Genomic DNA, 20,236 nt, shown 5'->3' with positions numbered 1-20,236 from the left:
GAATAACATTTTAATGAACACTAGCTGGAGGGAGTCATTTGAAACATTAACAGCCCTAGAAGCATCGTACATCAAGGTAATATACTGTGCTTATAGATACTTTTCTAACAGCGTAACCAGCGTCTTGGTGGTTCACACAAACCCCCTATTTCTAAGGTGACCTCTGCTGGGGAGAGGTGGGAACCCGGATCACACATTGTTTTTGAAAAAGTGAGAACATTGCTAAAAATGGCACTATTGTAGACCAGTACAAGGACCTGGCATATGCCTCATTCTGCCCCCTAGCTCTACCCTGCCATGTCCAGCACATCCCCTCTACCCACACTGCTCCATCCTACCACCCCAATACCCAGGACCATTCCTACATTACACAGCTATATCAGTGCAAAATTATTTTGAGTAAAGAGATGGGAAAACATACCCGCTCCTCCCGTCCTTGGCACAATATGACTACTATCCGGCCTTGGCGCTTCCTCCCAGTTCGTCCCATTCTCTGCACGAGACGGATAGGACTCTTCTGAGCATCAAAGCAAATGATGAGATCCACCTCGCCGATGTCCAGACCTTCTTCTCCAACGCAGGTGGAGACCAGAGTATTATACCCTCCCTCCCGGAACCGCTTCACCACCTAGGAAAAGGTAGAAAGGAAGTTCTCAGTACAGATGGGTTGGGAATGGTATGCCGGCGGCCGGGATCCCGGTGGTCATCATACAGACACCGGGATCCTGGCAGGGAAAGCATAGCGAAGCCCCTTGCGGGCTGGGAATAGCCCTTGTAAGAATTCCGGCTGTCAGTATTTCTAGCCGCCGGCAACGTGACTACATCCCGTACAGACTGCAGAATCTCCTTAAATAATTAAATAATAACCTTTATTTTTAATATTGTCTATTCGTCATATCAGTCCCTGCTCATTGTAGCTTAGTCTAGATTCCCAAACAAACAAGCACACAGACGAGAGTAACATTTGAGAGAATCCAATTAACCTACCAGAATGTTTATGTAGTGTAGGATGAAACCAGAGCACCCGGAAGAAACCCACACATTCATGGGTAGGACATACAAACTACACACAGATGGGGAAGTGCTGGGAGGCAGTAATGCTAATCACTAAGGAACAGTGCTGTACCTGATGGTAAATGACTGCGTCTAGGTGATGGGCAGTGAAATGCACCAGCAAACATAAGCAAGCAAACAACAAGCAATACAAGCCACCACCCCCTTCTAAATTTACTGGGGGCAGAATTGCAGCACCCTTAGGCAACTTAAACACCAAGTATTTGCTGGAAACAAAGCATGGAGTTTGGTTCATTTGAAATAGTTTTACTCCATACAGGGCAATATTTAATAGGAGTTGGATCCATTCCGACATGCAGTTGTCGGAATAGATCCGACAACCCCTATTCAATGGACGGTCAAATCCGACTGTCTGATTTGGCCGCCCTGTCAGGCAGCTGCTGTCAGCGACTGCGGATGCGCTGACAGCAGCGGCCAGGGGAGCAAAGAGCGGCGGCCGTGAGCGGGAGGGGCTGGCTGTGGGGGACATGTGTGGAGCCGCAGGAGGAGCTGGCAGCAGGAAGAGAGGTGCTGCGGCGGCGGGGGGAGCATTGATTGGCGGCCCACGGGAGGTGCTGGCAGCGGGTTAACATGTCTGCGGCGGCGGGGGGAGGCGCTGCAGGAAGAGAGGTGCGCTGGCCGGGGATGGCCAGGCACCTCTCTCCCTGCAGCGCCTCCCCCTGCTGCCGCAGACATGTCCCCCCGCAGCCAGCTCCCCCCGCCGGCCGCCGATCAATGCTGCTCCCCCCCGCAGCACTGCCCCTCTCCTCAATCCGACTTGTTTTCAAGTCGGATTGAGTTTATCGGAAAAGGGGCAAAAACCTTTGGATTTGGCCCCTTTTCCGACAGAAGTACGTGGATCGGCGTCTATTCCGCCGATCCACGTGTTTTCCGACAAGTTGGGAATTCCCAACTTGTCGGAAAAAATAAGCCCCTATTGAATAGGTCGGAATCCCTTCCGACCTACTTCTGTCGGAAGCTGCCATCTTTCTGACAAGACGGCAGCTTTTGACAGTTATTGAATATAGCCCTAAGCCTATAATTGGGACAGAGCTCTAGTTTGCCGTTTGTACGGTCTCTACAGTAAAGTCTCACCATGCCATGAAGGCCAGCAATCGATGTGCAGTATGCAATCCGCACTGTAGGGGCCTAATTCAGAGATGTACTGTATACAAACCTGATGGTTTCCGTACATCCTCGATGTTCCTCAATCTGTTCATGAGCAGGATCTCTACTGCAGTTGTGCAGATCTGTTTCTGCAATGACAGCAGCAGTGCCCGCTATACCGTTTGAGGGAGGGGAATGGTTGGCGATAGCCATTATAGAAAACGGGTGTGCCTGCTCATTTTCTGGGCGTGCCAAGGCCAGTGGCTGCATTATTGGACACAACATAAATGGCCCTGGAAGTGTGAATTACACGGCCATCATGAGTGACCTGAAGGCTTCCCCAGTCTTCTGTTGGAAGGTGCCAGAGATAGAAATACATTGGGGATTAACCCCCGGTGTCTCCCAGCACACCAAGCTGTACTTGTACTAAGACTTGAAGGTCTATATTTTATATATATATATATATATATATATATATATATATATATATATATATATATATATATATATATAAAAAAAAAGAAAGGATAAGGTGGTTTTAAGCGACCAGTGGTGTCTGATGCTAATAGGAGACTCAAATTTAAAAGAAAATATTTTTATTTATTAAATCTAATATGCACCAATAAAAACAAATAAAACAGTAGCCCTAGTTACAAGGGGCTAGAAAAGTTACTAAAAACCGTATATAAAATATAAGTTAGTATAAAATCAATAATACGAACTTAGATAAGACAAGAGAAAAAAACGTCCTAAAAAGTACAAACTTGGACATAAGATCAGCATAAAAAGTATATAAAAAAGTTCTTAGCTTTTAGAGAGGATATGTATCATAGCACCCAACGCGTTTCGTCCTATCTGGACTTCATCAAGGGGTGAAGTCCAGATAGGACGAAACGCGTTGGGTGCTATGATACATATCCTCTCTAAAAGCTAAGAACTTTTTTATATACTTTTAATGCTGATCTTATGTCCAAGTTTGTACTTTTTAGGACGTTTTTTTCTCTTGTCTTATCTAAGTTCGTATTATTGATTTTATACTAACTTATATTTTATATACGGTTTTTAGTAACTTTTCTAGCCCCTTGTAACTAGGGCTACTGTTTTATTTGTTTTTATTGGTGCATATTAGATTTAATAAATAAAAATATTTTCTTTTAAATTTGAGTCTCCTATTAGCATCAGACACCACTGGTCGCTTAAAACCACCTTATCCTTTCTTTTTGTTTACATTGCACATGAAGCACCTTACCAATGCTTCTTTCTTTAAGGTGGAGCTGACGCCCGATTAATATAAAGGGAGTGTCTAGAAAAAGGAGACTTTTTTGTTCATTTATAAATATCCTGGACTACATTCTAGTATAATTTGGTATCGCGGTTAAGCGCTGAAAAGCTTTTCCCCCATCTATATATATATATATATATATATATATATATATATATATATATATATATATAATATATATATATATATATATATACATATATATATATATATATATATATATAATATATATATATATATATATATATATATATACATACACACACACACACACACACACACACACACACACGTATATATATATATATATATATATATATATATATATATATATACACACACACACATACACATATATACATTTCATTCAGCCACCTAATTCACTATCTGGTTAGGAGGAAGCATATAAATAGCAAGTAAGTAAACAATACGCAAATGAGAAACTTAGAATTTACCATACCTTACTCTCTTTTTAATATTTAAATCTATAAATCAACTTTTATTATCAAGGTATCAGCCATAAATATTAAATTGAACGAAAGGTCAGTTGAAAGAACTACATAATAGCTGAAAGTCCATTAAAACTGAGTAAGTACCTATCACAAAATCAAATATAAATATGACCAATTATTAGTTTATGACAATTGGGTCTCATAAATTACCATCACTTAGAACCTTTGTATGTATTATATGAATTTACTGTAAAAATGTGATTACATTTTGTAAATCATTTTTGCAACTCATTCTGAAGGGAGGATACCATCTCCATTCTTCTTCTTCCCCTCCTAGCAGAGTTGATACAGTTTGTACCATTCTTCATTAATGCCTTTTTCCTTCTTCTTCATTAAAGTAAAGCTACAGTATGTCAAAAATGTTTTCGAAAAACTTTCAAGTTTCTCTATTCTAACATTATACAAAATATATATTCTGTACGGAATGAACCACACCGTAAAGATTACAATGTAAAGTAATCCATTTTATGCCTAGTTTTGATCCAATGGATTTTAATTAACCAAACGTACATATTCTCTAAAGTGAATTAAATTAACTGAATAGAACACTGTGAAAGTAACTATGATATGTGTGTAAAAACGGTGTGCTTTGTATATTGAATCAACCCTTTTTTATGTTTTTGCCCTTTTCTAAAAGACACCCCTGATGAAGTCATTGATGACGAAACACGTTGGGTGATATATTGTCTGGATTCACAATTAAAGAAAAGAGCTGTTCTTTAAGAATCTGTTGAAAACTCAAATGTACCTTTGTATTAGCACAATATCTTGTTGTTACAAGGTTTCAATACTGTTATGAGAATTTTTAAGGAAGTATTTTAATAAATATATGTATATCTCCAAAAAAATAAGAATTTACTTACCGATAATTCTATTTCTCGGAGTCCGTAGTGGATGCTGGGGTTCCTGAAAGGACCATGGGGAATAGCGGCTCCGCAGGAGACAGGGCACAAAAAGTAAAGCTTTAGGATCAGGTGGTGTGCACTGGCTCCTCCCCCTATGACCCTCCTCCAAGCCTCAGTTAGGATACTGTGCCCGGACGAGCGTACACAATAAGGAAGGATTTTGAATCCCGGGTAAGACTCATACCAGCCACACCAATCACACTGTACAACCTGTGATCTGAACCCAGTTAACAGTATGATAACAGCGGAGCCTCTGAAAAGATGGCTCACAACAATAATAACCCGATTTTTGTAACTATGTACAAGTATTGCAGATAATCCGCACTTGGGATGGGCGCCCAGCATCCACTACGGACTCCGAGAAATAGAATTATCGGTAAGTAAATTCTTATTTTCTCTATCGTCCTAGTGGATGCTGGGGTTCCTGAAAGGACCATTGGGATAATACCAAAGCTCCCAAACGGGCGGGAGAGTGCGGATGACTCTGCAGCACCGAATGAGAGAACTCCAGGTCCTCCTTAGCCAGGGTATCAAATTTGTAGGATTTTACCAACGTGTTTGCCCCTGACTAAATAGCCGCTCGGCAAAGTTGTAAAGCCGAGACCCCTCGGGCAGCCGCCCAAGATAAGCCCACCTTCCTTGTGGAATGGGCATTTACATATTTTGGCTGTGGCAGGCCTGCCACAGAATGTGCAAGCTGAATTGTATTACACATCCAACTAGCAATAGTCTGCTTAGAAGCAAGAGCACCCAGTTTGTTGGGTGCATACAGGATAACAGCAAGTCAGTTTTCCTGACTCCAGCCGTCCTGGAACCTATATTTACAGGGCCCTGACAACATCTAGCAACCTGGAGTCCTCCAAGTCCCTAGTAGGTGCAAGGCACCAAAATAAGCTGGTTCAGGTGAAACACTGACACCACCTTAGGGAGAGAACTGGGGACGAGTCCGCAGCTCTGCCCTGTCCAAATGGACAACCAGATATGGGCTTTTTTGAGAAAAAAACCACCAATTTGACACTCGCCTGGTCCAGGCCAGGGCCAAGAGCATGGTCACTTTTCATGTGAGATGCTTCAAATCCACAGATTTGACTGGTTTTAAACCAATGTGATTTGAGGAATCCCAGAACTACGTTGAGATCCCACAGTGCCACTGGAGGCACAAAAGGGGGTTGTATATGCAATACTCCCTTGACAAACTTCTGGACTTCAGGAACTGAAGCCACTTCTTTCTGGAAGAAAATCGACAGGGCCGAAATTTGAACCTTAATGGACCCCAATTTGAGGCCCATAGACACTCCTGTTTGCAGGAAATGCAGGAATCGACCGAGTTGACATTTCTTCGTGGGGCCTTTCTGGCCTCACACCACGCAACATATTTTTGCCACATGTGGTGATAATGTTGTGCGGTCACCTCCTTTCTGGCTTTGACCAGGGTAGGAATGACCTCTTCCGGAATGCCTTTTTCCCTTAGGATCCGGCGTTCCACCGCCATGCCGTCAAACGCAGCTGCGGTAAGTCTTGGAACAGACATGGTACTTGCTGAAACAAGTCCCTTCTTAGCGGCAGAGGCCATAAGTCCTCTGTGAGCATCTCTTGAAGTTCCGGGTACCAAGTCCTTCTTGGCCAATCCGGAGCCATGAGTATAGTTCTTACTCCTCTACGTCTTATAAGTCTCAGTACCTTAGGTATGAGAAGCAGAGGATGGAACACATACACCGACTGGTACATCCATGGTGTTACCAGAACGTCCACAGCTATTGCCTGAGGGTCTCTTAACCTGGCGCAATACCTGTCCCGTTTTTTGTTCAGACGGGACGCCATCATGTCCACCTTTGGTATTTCCCAACGGTTTACAATCATGTGGAAAACTTCCCGATGAAGTTTCCATTCTGCCGGGTGGAGGTCGTGCCTGCTGAGGAAGTCTGCTGCCCAGTTTCCATTCCCGGAATGAAACACTGCTGACAGTGCTATCACATGATTTTCCGCCCAGCGAAAAGTCCTTGCAGTTTTTGCCATTGCCCTCCTGCTTCTTGTGCCGCCCTGTCTATTTACGTGGGCGACTGCCGTGATGTTTTTCCCACTGGATCAATACCGGCTGACCTTGAAGCAGAGGTCTTGCTAAGCTTAGAGTATTATAAATTTACCCTTAGCTCCAGTATATTTATGTGGAGAAAAGTCTCCAGACTTGATCACACTCCCTGGAAATTTTTTCCTTGTGTGACTGCTCCCCAGCCTCTCGGGCTGGCCTCCGTGGTCACCAGCATCCAATCCTGAATGCCGAATCTGCGGCCCTCTAGAAGATGAGCACTCTGTAACCACCACAGGAGAGACACCCTTGTCCTTGGATATAGGGTTATCCGCTGATGCATCTGAAGATGCGATCCGGACCATTTGTCCAGCAGATCCCACTGAAAAATTCTTGCGTGAAATCTGCCGAATGGAATTGCTTCGTAGGAAGTCACCATCTTTACCAGGACCCTTGTGCAATGATGCACTGATTTTAGGAGGTTCCTGACTAGCTCGGATAACTCCCTGGCTTTCTCTTCCGGGAGAAAACACCTTTTTCTGGACTGTGTCCAGAATCATCCCTAGGCACAGCAGACTTGTCGTCGGGATCAGCTGCGATTTTGGAATATTTAGAATCCACCCGTGCTGTTGTAGCAGTATCCGAGATAGTGCTACTCCGACCTCCAACTGTTCCCTGGACTTTGCCCTTATCAGGAGATCGTCCAAGTAAGGGATAATTAAGACGCCTTTTCTTCGAAGAAGAATCATCATTTCGGCCATTACCTTGGTAAAGACCCGAGGTGCCGTGGACAATCCAAACGGCAGCGTCTGAAACTGATAGTGACAGTTCTGTACCACGAACCTGAGGTACCCTTAGTGAGAAGGGCAAATTTTGGACATGGAGGTAAGCATCCCTGATGTCTCGGGACACTATATAGTCCCCTTCTTCCTGGTTCGTTATCACTGCTCTGAGTGACTCCATCTTGATTTGAACCTTTGTAAGTGTTCAAATTTTTTTAGATTTAGAATAGGTCTCACCTAGCCTTCTGGCTTCAGTACCACAATATAATGTGGAATAATACCCCTTTTCTTGTTGTAGGAGGGGTAATTTGATTATCACCTGCTGGGAATACAGCTTGTGAATTGTTTCCCATACTGCCTCCTTGTCGGAGGGAGACCTTGGTAAACCAGACTTCAGGAGCCTGCGAAGGGGAAACGTCTCGACATTCCAATCTGTACCCCTGGGATACTACATGTAGGATCCAGGGGTCCTGTACGGTCCCAGCGTCATGCTGAGAGCTTGGCAGAAGCGGTGGAACGCTTCTGTTCCTGGGAATGGGCTGCCTGCTGCAGTCTTCTTCCCTTTCCTCTATCCCTGGGCAGATATGACTCTTATAGGGACGAAAGGACTGAGACTGAAAAGACGGTGTCTTTTTCTGCAGAGATGTGACTTAGGGTAAAAACGGTGGATTTTCCAGCAGTTGCCGTGGCCACCAGGTCCGATGGACCGACCCCAAATAACTCCTCTTCCTTTATACGGCAATACACCTTTGTGCCGTTTGGAATCTGCATCACCTGACCACTGTCGTGTCCATAAACATCTTCTGGCAGATATGGACATCGCACTTACTCTTGATGCCAGAGTGCAAATATCCCTCTGTGCATCTCGCATATATAGAAAATGCATCCTTTAAATGCTCTATAGTCAATAAAATACTGTCCCTGTCAAGGGTATCAATATTTTTAGTCAGGGAATCCGACCAAGCCACCCCAGCTCTGCACATCCAGGCTGAGGCGATCGCTGGTCGCAGTATAACACCAGTATGTGTGTATATACTTTTTATGATATTTTCCAGCCTCCTGTCAGCTGGCTCCTTGAGGACGGCCCTATCTATAGACGGTACCGCCACTTGTTTTGATAAGCGTGTGAGCGCCTTATCCACCCTAAGGGGTGTTTCCCAACGCGCCCTAACTTCTGGCGGGAAAGGGTATACCGCCCATAATTTTCTATCGGGGGGAACCCACGCATCATCACACACTTCATTTAATTTATCTGATTCAGGAAAAACTACGGTAGTTTTTTCACATCCCACATAATACCCTCTTTTGTGGTACTTGTAGTATCAGAAATATGTAACACCTCCTTCATTGCCCTTAACGTGTGGCCCTAATAAGGAATACGTTTGTTTATTCACCGTCGACACTGGATTCAGTGTCCGTGTCGACCGACTAAAGTAAACGGGCGTTTTAAAACCCCTGACGGTGTTTCTGAGACGTCTGGACCGGTACTAATTGTTTGTCGGCCGTCTCATGTCGTCAACCGACCTTGCAGCGTGTTGACATTATCACGTAATTCCCTAAATAAGCCATCCATTCCGGTGTCGACTCCCTAGAGAGTGACATCACCATTACAGGCAATTGCTCCGCCTCCTCACCAACATCGTCCTCATACATGTCGACACACACGTACCGACACACAGCACACACACAGGGAATGCTCTGATAGAGGACAGGACCCACTAGCCCTTTGGAGAGACAGAGGGAGAGTTTGCCAGCACACACCAAAAACGCTATAATTATATAGGGACAACCTTATATAAGTGTTTTCCCTTATAGCATCTTTTATATATTTATAACGCCAAATTAGTGCCCCCCCTCTCTGTTTTAACCCTGTTTCTGTAGTGCAGTGCAGGGGAGAGCCTGGGAGCCTTCCCTCCAGCCTTTCTGTGAGGGAAAATGGCGCTGTGTGCTGAGGAGATAGGCCCCGCCCCTTTTTCGGCGGCCTCGTCTCCCGCTCTTTAATGGATTCTGGCAGGGGTTAAATATCTCCATATAGCCCCCGGAGGCTATATGTGAGGTATTTTTAGCCAAAAAAGGTTTTCATTTGCCTCCCAGGGCGCCCCCCTCCCAGCGCCCTGCACCCTCAGTGACTGCCGTGTGAAGTGTGCTGAGAGGAAATGGCGCACAGCTGCAGTGCTGTGCGCTACCTTAAGAAGACTGAGGAGTCTTCTGCCGCCGATTCTGGACCTCTTCTCGTTTCAGCATCTGCAAGGGGGCCGGCGGCGAGGCTCCGGTGACCATCCAGGCTGTACCTGTGATCGTCCCTCTGGAGCTAATGTCCAGTAGCCAAAGAAGCCAATCCATCCTGCACGCAGGTGAGTTCACTTCTTCTCCCCTAAGTCCCTCGTTGCAGTGATCCTGTTGCCAGCAGGACTCACTGTAAAATAAAAAACCTAAGCTAAACTTTTCTAAGCAGCTCTTTAGGAGAGCCACCTAGATTGCACCCTTCTCGGCCGGGCACAAAAATCTAACTGAGGCTTGGAGGAGGGTCATAGGGGGAGGAGCCAGTGCACACCACCTGATCCTAAAGCTTTACTTTTTGTGCCCTGTCTCCTGCGGAGCCGCTATTCCCCATGGTCCTTTCAGGAACCCCAGCATCCACTAGGACGATAGAGAAAATTCTATTTGGTTGTACTCAATGAACAATCTGTCGTAGCAAATTGAATATTTTCTGTATTTTTGATATATGTTTGATGCACATAAAAGGTATAAACCTATAAAAATCTTTATAAATAGGCGCACCCTAAAGAAACAATTCCCCTTTATCTATCCAAAAGGCCCTTTCAGAAGGGTAACTAAAATGGTGCATGGCCTACATCACAAAACATACCCAGAAAGACTAAAATATCTCAATATGTATAGTTTGGAGCAGAGAAGGGAAAGGAGGACATGATAGAAACTTACAAATATATCAAGGGTTTTAACAAAGTCCAGGAGGGAAACATTCTCCAAATGAAGAGAAGCAATAGGACACAAGGACATGCACCGAGACTGGAAGGGGAGAGGTTCAGGGGAAATTTGGGGAAAAATTACTTCACAGAAAGGGTAGTGGACAGGTGGAATAGCCTCCCATCAGAGGTGGTAGAGTCTAACACTGTAGAGCAATTTAAACATGCATGGGATAGACATAAGAAAATACTTACAAAGAAATAAGGACCAAATAAGGTTTGAGCTAAAAATATGGTTAAAAAAAAAAAAGGGGCAGGATAGATGGGCCAAGTGGTTCTTATCTGCGTCAAATTCTATGTTTCAGCCAGAGGACCATTCTGTGGGGTTTTGCTGCCGAATACACTTAAAGACATATAGGGGTAAATGCAATTGCGGTCAAATTCCCGAAATTGTCGAAGAGCTGGACTTTTTCGCCAAAAAAAAAAAAAAAATTCGACAATGCAATTCAGTACTTTCCGTCAAAAAAAACGGACTTTCAAAATTCGACATTTGTCAAATTCGACATTTCTGCAATGGTACAAATGCGGCAATTCGACAAAAGTATATTCAATTGAAGTTTGGAAATTCGACAACAGTGCTTTTAGACAGTAAATTCGTCATTTTCAATCCGCCACACTTTGGTGGGTGAATCTAATAAAAAAAATTTAAAACATGTTTTTTTTGGTGTTTTTTTTTATTGGTAATAGCATATCTATTTATATTAGAAGGGATTAGGTATTTGGTTTGTCTTTTTGGGAGGCACAAGTATTATTTATATATTTTTAAAAATATATATATATATATATATATATATATATATATATATATATATATATATATATATATATATATTTTTTTTTTTAGATGGAATAGTAAAATCCCGGAAAAAAATGGCGTGGGGTCCCCCCTCCAAAGTATAACCAGCCTCGGGCTCTTCGAGCCGGTCCTGGTTCTAAAAATCCGGGGGGAAAAATGACAGGGGATCCCCCGTATTTTTAAAACCAGCACCGGGCTCTGCGCCTGGTGCTGGTGCAAAAAATACGGGGGACAAAAAGAGTAGGGGTCCCCCGTATTTTTTACACCAGCATCGGGCTCCACTAGCTGGACAGATAATGCCACAGCCGGGGGTCACTTTTATACAGCGCCCTGCGGCCGTGGCATTAAATATCCAACTAGTCACCCCTGGCCGGGGTACCCTGGGGGAGTGGGGACCCCTTCAATCAAGGGGTCCGCCCCCCCAGCCACCCAAGGGCCAGGGGTGAAGCCCGAGGCTGTCCCCCCCATCCAAGGGCTGCGGATGGGGGGCTGATAGCCTTGAGAAAATGACAAGAATATTGTTTTTTGCTGTAGCACTACAAGTCCCAGAAAGCCTCCCCCGCAAGCTGGTACTTGGAGAACCACAAGTACCAGCATGCGGGAGAAAAACAGGCCCGCTGGTACCTGTAGTACTACTGGAAAAAAATACCCAAATAAAAACAGGAGACACACACCTTGAGAGTAAAACTTTATTTCACACCTGCCGACACACACATACTTACCTATGTTGACCCGCCGACTGCCACGTCTCCTGATCCGACGATCCGGGGTACCTGTGAATAAAATTATACTCACCTCAATCCAGTGTCCAGATATAAATCCTCGTACTTGGCAAAAAAAATAAACGAACACCCGACCAAGCCGGACTGAAAGGGGTCCCATGTTTACACATGGGACCCCTTTCCCCGAATGCAGAGACCCCCCCCCGTGACTGCTGTCACAGAAAGGTCTCTTAAGCCAATCAGCGAGCGCAACGTCCTGGCACTCTGCTGATTGGCTGCACGTCTGAGCTGTCAGATAGCGCATCGCAAAGCCTCTCCATTATACTCAATGGTGGGAACTTTGCGGTTAGCGGTGAGGTCACCCGCGGTCAGCGGCTGACCGCGGGTAACCCCACCGCTGACTGCAAAGTTCCCACCATTGAAAGTAATGGAGGGAGCTGTGCGATGCGCTTTCTGAGCTCAGACGCGCATACAGCCAATCAGGTGAGTGCAACGAAGTAGCGCTTCCTGATTGGCTGAAGGGACCTCTGTGACAGGAGTCACGTGGGGTTCCGGCATTCGGGGAAAGGGATCCCATGTGTAAACATGGGACCCCTTTCAGTCCGCTGGTCCGGGTGTTCGTTTATTTTTTTTGCCAAGTACGAGGATTTATATCTGGACACTGGATTGAGGTGAGTATAATTTTATTCACAGGTACCCCGGATCGTCGGATCAGGAGACGTGGCAGTCGGCGGGTCAACATAGGTAAGTATGTGTGTGTCGGCAGGTGTGAAATAAAGTTTTACTCTCAAGGTGTGTGTCTCCTGTTTTTATTTGGGTATTTTTTTCCCAGTAGTACTACAGGTACCAGCGGGCCCGTTTTTCTCCCGCATGCTGGTACTTGTGGTTCTCCAAGTACCAGCTTGCGGGGGAGGCTTGCTGGGACTTGTAGTACTACAGGAAAAAACAATATTCTTGTCATTTTCTCAAGGCTATCAGCCCCCCATCCGCAGCCCTTGGATGGGGGGGACAGCCTCGGGCTTCACCCCTGGCCCTTGGGTGGCTGGAGGATGGGAACCCTTGATTTAAGGGGTCCCCACTCCCCCAGGGTACCCCGGCCAGGGGTGACTAGTTGGATATTTAATGCCACGGCCGCAGGGCGCTGTATAAAAGTGACCCCCGGCTGTGGCATTATCTGTCCAGCTAGTGGAGCCCGATGCTGGTGTAAAAAATACGGGGGACCCCTACTCTTTTTGTCCCCCGTATTTTTTGCACCAGCACCAGGCGCAGAGCCCGGTGCTGGTTTTAAAAATACGGGGGATCCCCTGTCATTTCCCCCCCCGGATTTTTAGAACCAGGACCGGCTCGAAGAGCCCGAGGCTGGTTATGCTTTGGAGGAGGGACCCCACGCAATTTTTTTCCGGGTTTTTTCACGTTTTTTAAAAATTGGAACAAAATCTGTCAAATTGGCCGTTTTTCGTCAGCGGGACTGTCGAATCCGTTTTTTATTGAATATGGTCAATTTCGGCACCCACTTGCAGAAATTAGACGGTCGAATTGTCTCGAATTAAAAAACGGCCGAAAAATTGCCGCGATTCGCTGCTAATTGCATATACCCCATAGTCAGAGAAATAGACGTTATGGTAAGAACTTACCATTGATAACGTGATTTCTCTTATGTCCACAGGAAAACATTGGGATATGGTTGAGCGACAGCGGAAATGGCACCAACACGGTCACAAGCTTTCTGGCCTCCCAGGATGCATCGGGGCCTCACCATATAGTCCCGCCCACTGACTCAGTCAGATCAGTTCTTTCCACAGCGAGTTAGGCAGGAGCATAAGGTAGAGACCTGTTTAGGCGATAAGAACACACATGCACACCCTTCCATACAAGGAAGAGGTTTAATGATTGTCAAGATCCTCAAATCAGGTGCGTCAGGGTGGGATCCCTGTGGATACCTGTGGACATAAGAGAAATCATGTTATCAACGGTAAGTTCTTACCATAACGTCTACTTCTCTGGCTGGGTCCACAGGATTATCCACAGCCATTGGGATTCCCAAAGCCAATTTTAGTGGTGGGGACGCTCCTGATTACACAGGAGGACCTTTCGCCCGAAGTCTGCGTCATGAGAGGCAAAAGTATCCAAGGCATAATGTCTAATGAATGTGTTTATGGAAGACCATGTGGCTGCCTTACATATCTGTTCTGCTGAAGCACCCTGTTGTGCTGCACATGAAGGACCTACCTTACGTGTAGAGTGTGCAGAGACATTAGCCGGAGTAGGGAGATCTGCATGAGAATAAGCTTCTGATATTACCATTCGGAGCCATCTCGCCAGCGTCTGTTTACTAGCAGGCCATCCTCTTCTATGGAATCCGTAGAGGATGAAGAGAGAATCTGTTTTTCTGATGGCACTAGTACGATCTATGTAGATTCTAAAAGCTCGGACTACGTCCAGCGACGCTTCTCCCGCAGATAGTCCCGGTACCTGAAAAGCTGGGACTACAATCTCTTCATTCAGGTGAAACTTTGAAACCACCTTTGGAAGATAACCAGATCTCGTTCTGAGAACTGCTCTGTCTGGAAAAAAACTTAGGAAAGGAGACTTACACGATAATGCTCCTAAATCTGACACTCTTCTGGCTGACGCCATTGCCAGTAGAAAAAGCACTTAGCCGTTAACCATTTAAGATCTGCTCTCTTAAGGGGTTCAAACGGAGGACCCTGGAGAAATTTAAGAACTAAATTAGAATCCCAAGGAGCTGCAGGAGGAACAAATAGTGGTTGAATATGTACAACTCCCTGAAAGAAAGTACGTACATCCTGTAATTCAGCAATCTTTCGCTGAAACCAAACAGTTAATGCTGAGACTTGAACTCTTAAGGAAGCAACTTTCAAACCTTTATCCAATCGTGCTTGAAGAAAATCCAAAATCCTGGATACTTTAAAAGATCTTGGATTAAAATTTTTTTCCAGTACACCAATGAATATAGGCTTGCCATATTCTATGATACACACGAGCTGAAGGCCTTCTTGCTCTGAGCATAGTTAGGATTACTTGTTTCGAAAATCCTCTTGCTTCTAAGATAGAGGTTTCAACAGCCATGCAGTCAAAGACAGGCGATCCAGATGACTGTGGCAACAAGGACCCTGCATTAACAGATCTGGACATTGAGGGAGCAGTATCGGTGCTTCCACTGACATTCTTAGCAGATCTGTGTACCAATGCCTCCTTGGCCAAGCTGGAGCTATTAGAATTATTGCTCCCTTCGCTTGCTTTATTTTTCTCACTACTCTGGGTAATAGAGATATCGGAGGGAACAGATACGCCAGATGAAATTTCCATTCTACTGACAGTGCGTCTACAAGGACCGCTCCTGGGTCCCTTGTTTTCGATCCGTACCTTGGAACTTTGTTGTTTAGACGAGACGCCATGAGATCTTTCTCTGATAGACCCCATCTGTTCACTAGTGTCTGAAACACTTCTGGGTGTAATGCTCATTCGGTTTCCTGAATGGTGTGTCGACTGAGAAAATCCACTTCCCAGTTCAGAGCACCTGGGACAAACACTGCTGACAATGCTGGGAGATTCTAGAATGGGCGTTACTTCCTCCATCAATCTTTTGCTGTGAGTTCCTCCCTGATGATTGAGGTACGCTACTGCTGTCGCATTGTCTGAACGGATCTGGACCGGTCTTCCTTGCAGACTGTCCTTCGCCTGAACTAGAGCCCTGTAAATGGCCCTTATTTCCAACAGATTTATTGGCAGGAGACTTTCCCTTGCTGCCCATTTTCCCTGGAACCACAGGCTTCCGAGTACCGCACCCCAGCCTTGCAGGCTGGCTTCTGTTGTCAAGACTTGCCAATCTTTTATCCAAAAGGGTCTCCCCTTGTTTAAATGGTCTGTCTGTAGCCACCATGCTAGAGACCTTTTTACGTTTGCTGGAAACTTTATCATCTGCTTTTTTATCGTCTGATGATTTCCGTTCCATTTGGTCAGAATAAGGTGCTGCAATGGTCTGGAGTGGAATTGCGCATATTCCACCATGTCGAAGGTTGATACCATCAGACCCAACAGTCGCATTGCTGCATGGACTGACATTGTCTGGGCGTGCAACGCCTCCTGAGTCATGACCTGCACCTTGACTATCTTTTTCTCTGGTAAGAGAACTTTCTGTAGGTCTGAATCCAATATGGCCCCCAAATGAACCATCCGCTGTGACGGATTCAGAGACGACTTTTCCCAATTTATGAGCCACCCGTGTCTTTGTAAACAAACTATTGTCTGTTGAAGATGGCTCAAAAGTAAATCTTGCGAATGTGCCAAGATTAACAGGTCGTCGAGGTATGGGAATATTCTTATCCCCTGTTTGCGCAGACAAGCTGCCATAACCACCATGATCTTGGTAAACACCCTGGGTGCTGTTGCTAGCCCGAAGGGCAAAGCTTGGAACTGAAAATGTTCCTGGAGGATGGCAAACCTGAGATAACACTGATGAGACAGTGCAATAGGCACATGAAGGTAAGCATCCCGTACATCCAGAGATACCATGTAATCTCCCGGTTACATTATGAAGCGTAACGTCTCCATGTGGAACTTCGGGATCCAAATGTATTTGTTTAACATTTTTAGATTGAGAATTGGTCGATATGACCCATTTGGCTTCTGGATCAGAAATAGATTGGAGTAAAACCCCTGTCACCTTTGTGATGGAGGTACTGGAACAATCACACCAAGCTGCAATAGTTTTTGGACTGCTTCTTGCAGGGCATTGGCCTTCGACTCTATACGAGACGGGCTGGTGCAAAAAAATCTTTGAAGAGGCTGCCTGCTGAATCTGAATGTGAACCCATACCCCCGAGATACCACCTTCTGCACCCAAGCATCTGTTGTTGACTGCTGCCATATGTGTGCAAAATGAAGGAGTCGGCCCCCAACCCTGGAATCCTCCAGGAGGCCCGTCTCTTCAGGCTGATGGTTTCTGTTCAGGCTTGGAAGCTGGCTTTTTGCTAGCCCACTGCTTCCTACCCCTGGTTTTTAACTGGGGTTGCTTAGACTCCTCTTTAGCTTTCGCTTTGCCAACGAAATGAGCGAAACTTTGAACCATTGGACATAGGGTTATAAGTAGCTGGAAATCTGACCTTCTTTGATTCAGCCTCTGATTCTAGGATATCAGATAATGGTTTCCCAAACAATATATTACCAACGAAAGGCAATGCTTCCAATTCTTTCTTGGATTCCGCATCTGCTTTCCAGGTACGTAGCCAAACTGCTGTGCGAGCGGCTACTGTCAAGGCTGAAGCTTTAGAAGCAACTGTACCCATATCAATTGGTGCTTCTTCCAAGTATTGGGCAGATTGTCTTAAACGGCTTAAATGATACTCCTGCTCCGTAGTAGGAGAGGAGATGTCATTCTCTAGTTCCTCTATCCATTCGCCCATTGCCTTTGCTATCCAGGCCGAAGCCATAGCAGGTCTTACCACTGCTCCTACTAGAGAAAATACATTTTTCAAAAAGCTATCTACCCTTCTGTCTGTGACATCATTTAGTGAGGTAGATGACAGTGGTAAAGTAGATTTATGCACAAGTCGCAGAACATGTGCATCTACTTTTGGAGGAACTTCTCTTTTCGAACAATCCGCAGCTGGAAATGGATAATTAGAATTCCATCTTTTCGGAATCTTATATTTCTTACTGGGCGTCGCCCAAGACTCATCCATCATTTCCGTCAGCTCATCTGACGCTGGGAATTCAGTTCTCACTGATTTTGTTCGTTTGAACACCGGTGCTTTAGATTTTAACACTGTCTTAGCTGGCTCTTCCAAAGAGAGAACAGCCTTCACAGCATTAATAAGTTCAGCTACATCCTCTGAACTAAAACTCTGCGACTGATCATCATACGGAGTATTTGAATATACTGTATCATCATCTGTTGTATCATCTTGTGTAGTCTGCCACATAGACATATCTGTCTTAGTCTTACCTGTTCCTTGGTTACTTGTAGAGGCTACTGGAACCAAGCCGTAGGAAGGGAGCTGCATGTATGGGTTAATAGTGTAACCTAACCCTTGAGGTGGTGCTACCGGAGTTAACCTGTCCGTGAACATATTCCATGGTGGCTCCGTTGGTGGCTGAACCAACTCCTGTTCCTTACTTTGCTGAAAAGCAAAACAGTTCGCACACAATCCCTCATAAGTGACCAATTGGTCCATACCAATTAACCCTGTCTTACAAGATAAGCATGTTAGGGATGTAGGAGTGCTTGATAAATTCTCCTCGTCACTTTTGCCGCTCACAGACATGGTAATAATCTGTTAATGACTACACAATTTGTGACTGAAAATCACCTATATATGAGTATATAGAAGTGAGATCAATCTGACCACAGTGCACCTGAATTGAGGGTCAGAACAGGACTGACATTACACAGAAAAGTCAGCACTCATACTAGCAGTCAGTCACATGTTAAAGCATTAGACATTGTCATATGAGAATACAACCCCCATTACAACTTATAAATAAGTAGGAAAATTGTATTTCTGTTTTTAACTGGTTCTTTTTCAACATTACATGCAGAAAACACAGTAATATACAGATCTCATATGCAATAGGTACTAAAAATTAACAATTCATACTAACAAAGTAGAGAGAATTTTTAGTACTGTATACCCTTCCTCTGGAGAGCGGGATACAGGGAGACTCACCACACTTCCATATCCAAGCAAATGCGCTCGTAAGATGCTGAGTGGATTCAGACGCTACTGATGTACACTACCGCTCCTGATAACTGATAACGGACACAGTCGCTCACTGCGGACACGGAGGCTCAGCGACTTCCACGTGTATGCAGACGCTAAGGCCTGCGACTCGGTCTAGGCGGGATCTCTAGTGTACACAACCGCAGCATCTAAGCTGCGACGAGTACCCTCGTGGTAGCGTCTGAGCCGGAAGTGAGGTCATTCAGTTCATGAAACAAGAGACGCGCGGAAACTGGCCATGAACTCGGTGGAGGGACGGCCAGGAGAGCGTCTGAATCCCCCTGTTGACTTAAACGCTAAGGATCACGGCCTCTACCTTGTCCTGGCGCCTATGATCCCCGGAGCGTAACGCTGTCGCACTCGAGATGTTCGGCGCATCAACACACTGTTTGTAGTCTCCACCAAATCAGTGTAGCTGTGTCCGGACCCCCCTAGTAAGAGGAAATCCATAGACTTACCGTCCCCCAATGCTCCGGCCACAGCCTGGTTACGTCTGCTGGACCTGCTAGAACATCCGACACAGACGCCCGTCGAGACAGCACTATTACCGCGAAGGTAAGCGTTGTTGCGACCCGGTGGGGAGTTGTTGGAGCGACTCTTTCCAGTATGCGTTTAAGACGCTGTTAGGAAAAGTCGCTCAAAAAAATATAGTAAGTCTATAAAAATAAAATAATAAAAGCTTGAGGCTGCTTTATTCACAGCAGCCCTGTGACCATGCGGCTTCCTGCCGCACCAATCAAAAAACTGATCTGAGTCAGTGGGCGGGACTATATGGTGAGGCCCCGATGCATCCTGGGAGGCCAGAAAGCTCGTGACCGTGTTGGTGCCATTTCCAATGTCGCTCAACCATATCCCAATGTTATCCTGTGGATAATCCTGTGGACCCAGCCAGAGAAATACTTACTAAATAGCACAAAAGTGACACTTGAGTTTAAGAAGCACAGAACTAGTTGGCAAACATTAAAAAAATTACACACACACACATATATATATATATATATATATATATATATATATATATTAGAAATCCAGAGGTCTTAGTTACATACATTTGCAAATGCATGATAAAGCCACCAGGCCCCGACAAGGCTCCTCTGATGCTGGTGGTCCCTAACTCTAGGTCTAGGGTGCCGAACCCCGTAAATCGGCAAAGGCCAGCTACCCCAGTGCAGCACAACGAGAGTAGGTAAAATGTTAATAACTGCTAAGAAAAGAAAATCAAAATCTGTATGCAAAAAATAATATACTAGTGAAGGTGTACTTAAAAGACCAAAAGGATTAATAAATGTGTTAAGGGGGTGCTAAATAAGACCTTGCAGTG

At 45.1% G+C, this 20,236-nt stretch overlaps 1 protein-coding gene across 1 annotated transcript in view; it reads right to left on the bottom strand.

Moving 5' to 3' along the window:
• Window positions 1-20,236, bottom strand: part of FANCM (FA complementation group M) — a 337,857-nt gene that overhangs the window by 82,778 nt on the left and 234,843 nt on the right. The window contains exon 10 of the mRNA XM_063947525.1: window positions 422-628. Coding sequence (XP_063803595.1) covers window positions 422-628 — 207 coding nt within the window. The remainder of the gene's footprint in view (window positions 1-421; window positions 629-20,236) is intronic.

This window comes from Pseudophryne corroboree, chromosome 12 (genome assembly GCF_028390025.1).
Source record: "Pseudophryne corroboree isolate aPseCor3 chromosome 12, aPseCor3.hap2, whole genome shotgun sequence".
In the NCBI taxonomy this organism is placed as follows: Eukaryota; Metazoa; Chordata; class Amphibia; order Anura; family Myobatrachidae; genus Pseudophryne; species Pseudophryne corroboree.
This window is presented reverse-complemented; position numbering and strand designations above follow the sequence as displayed.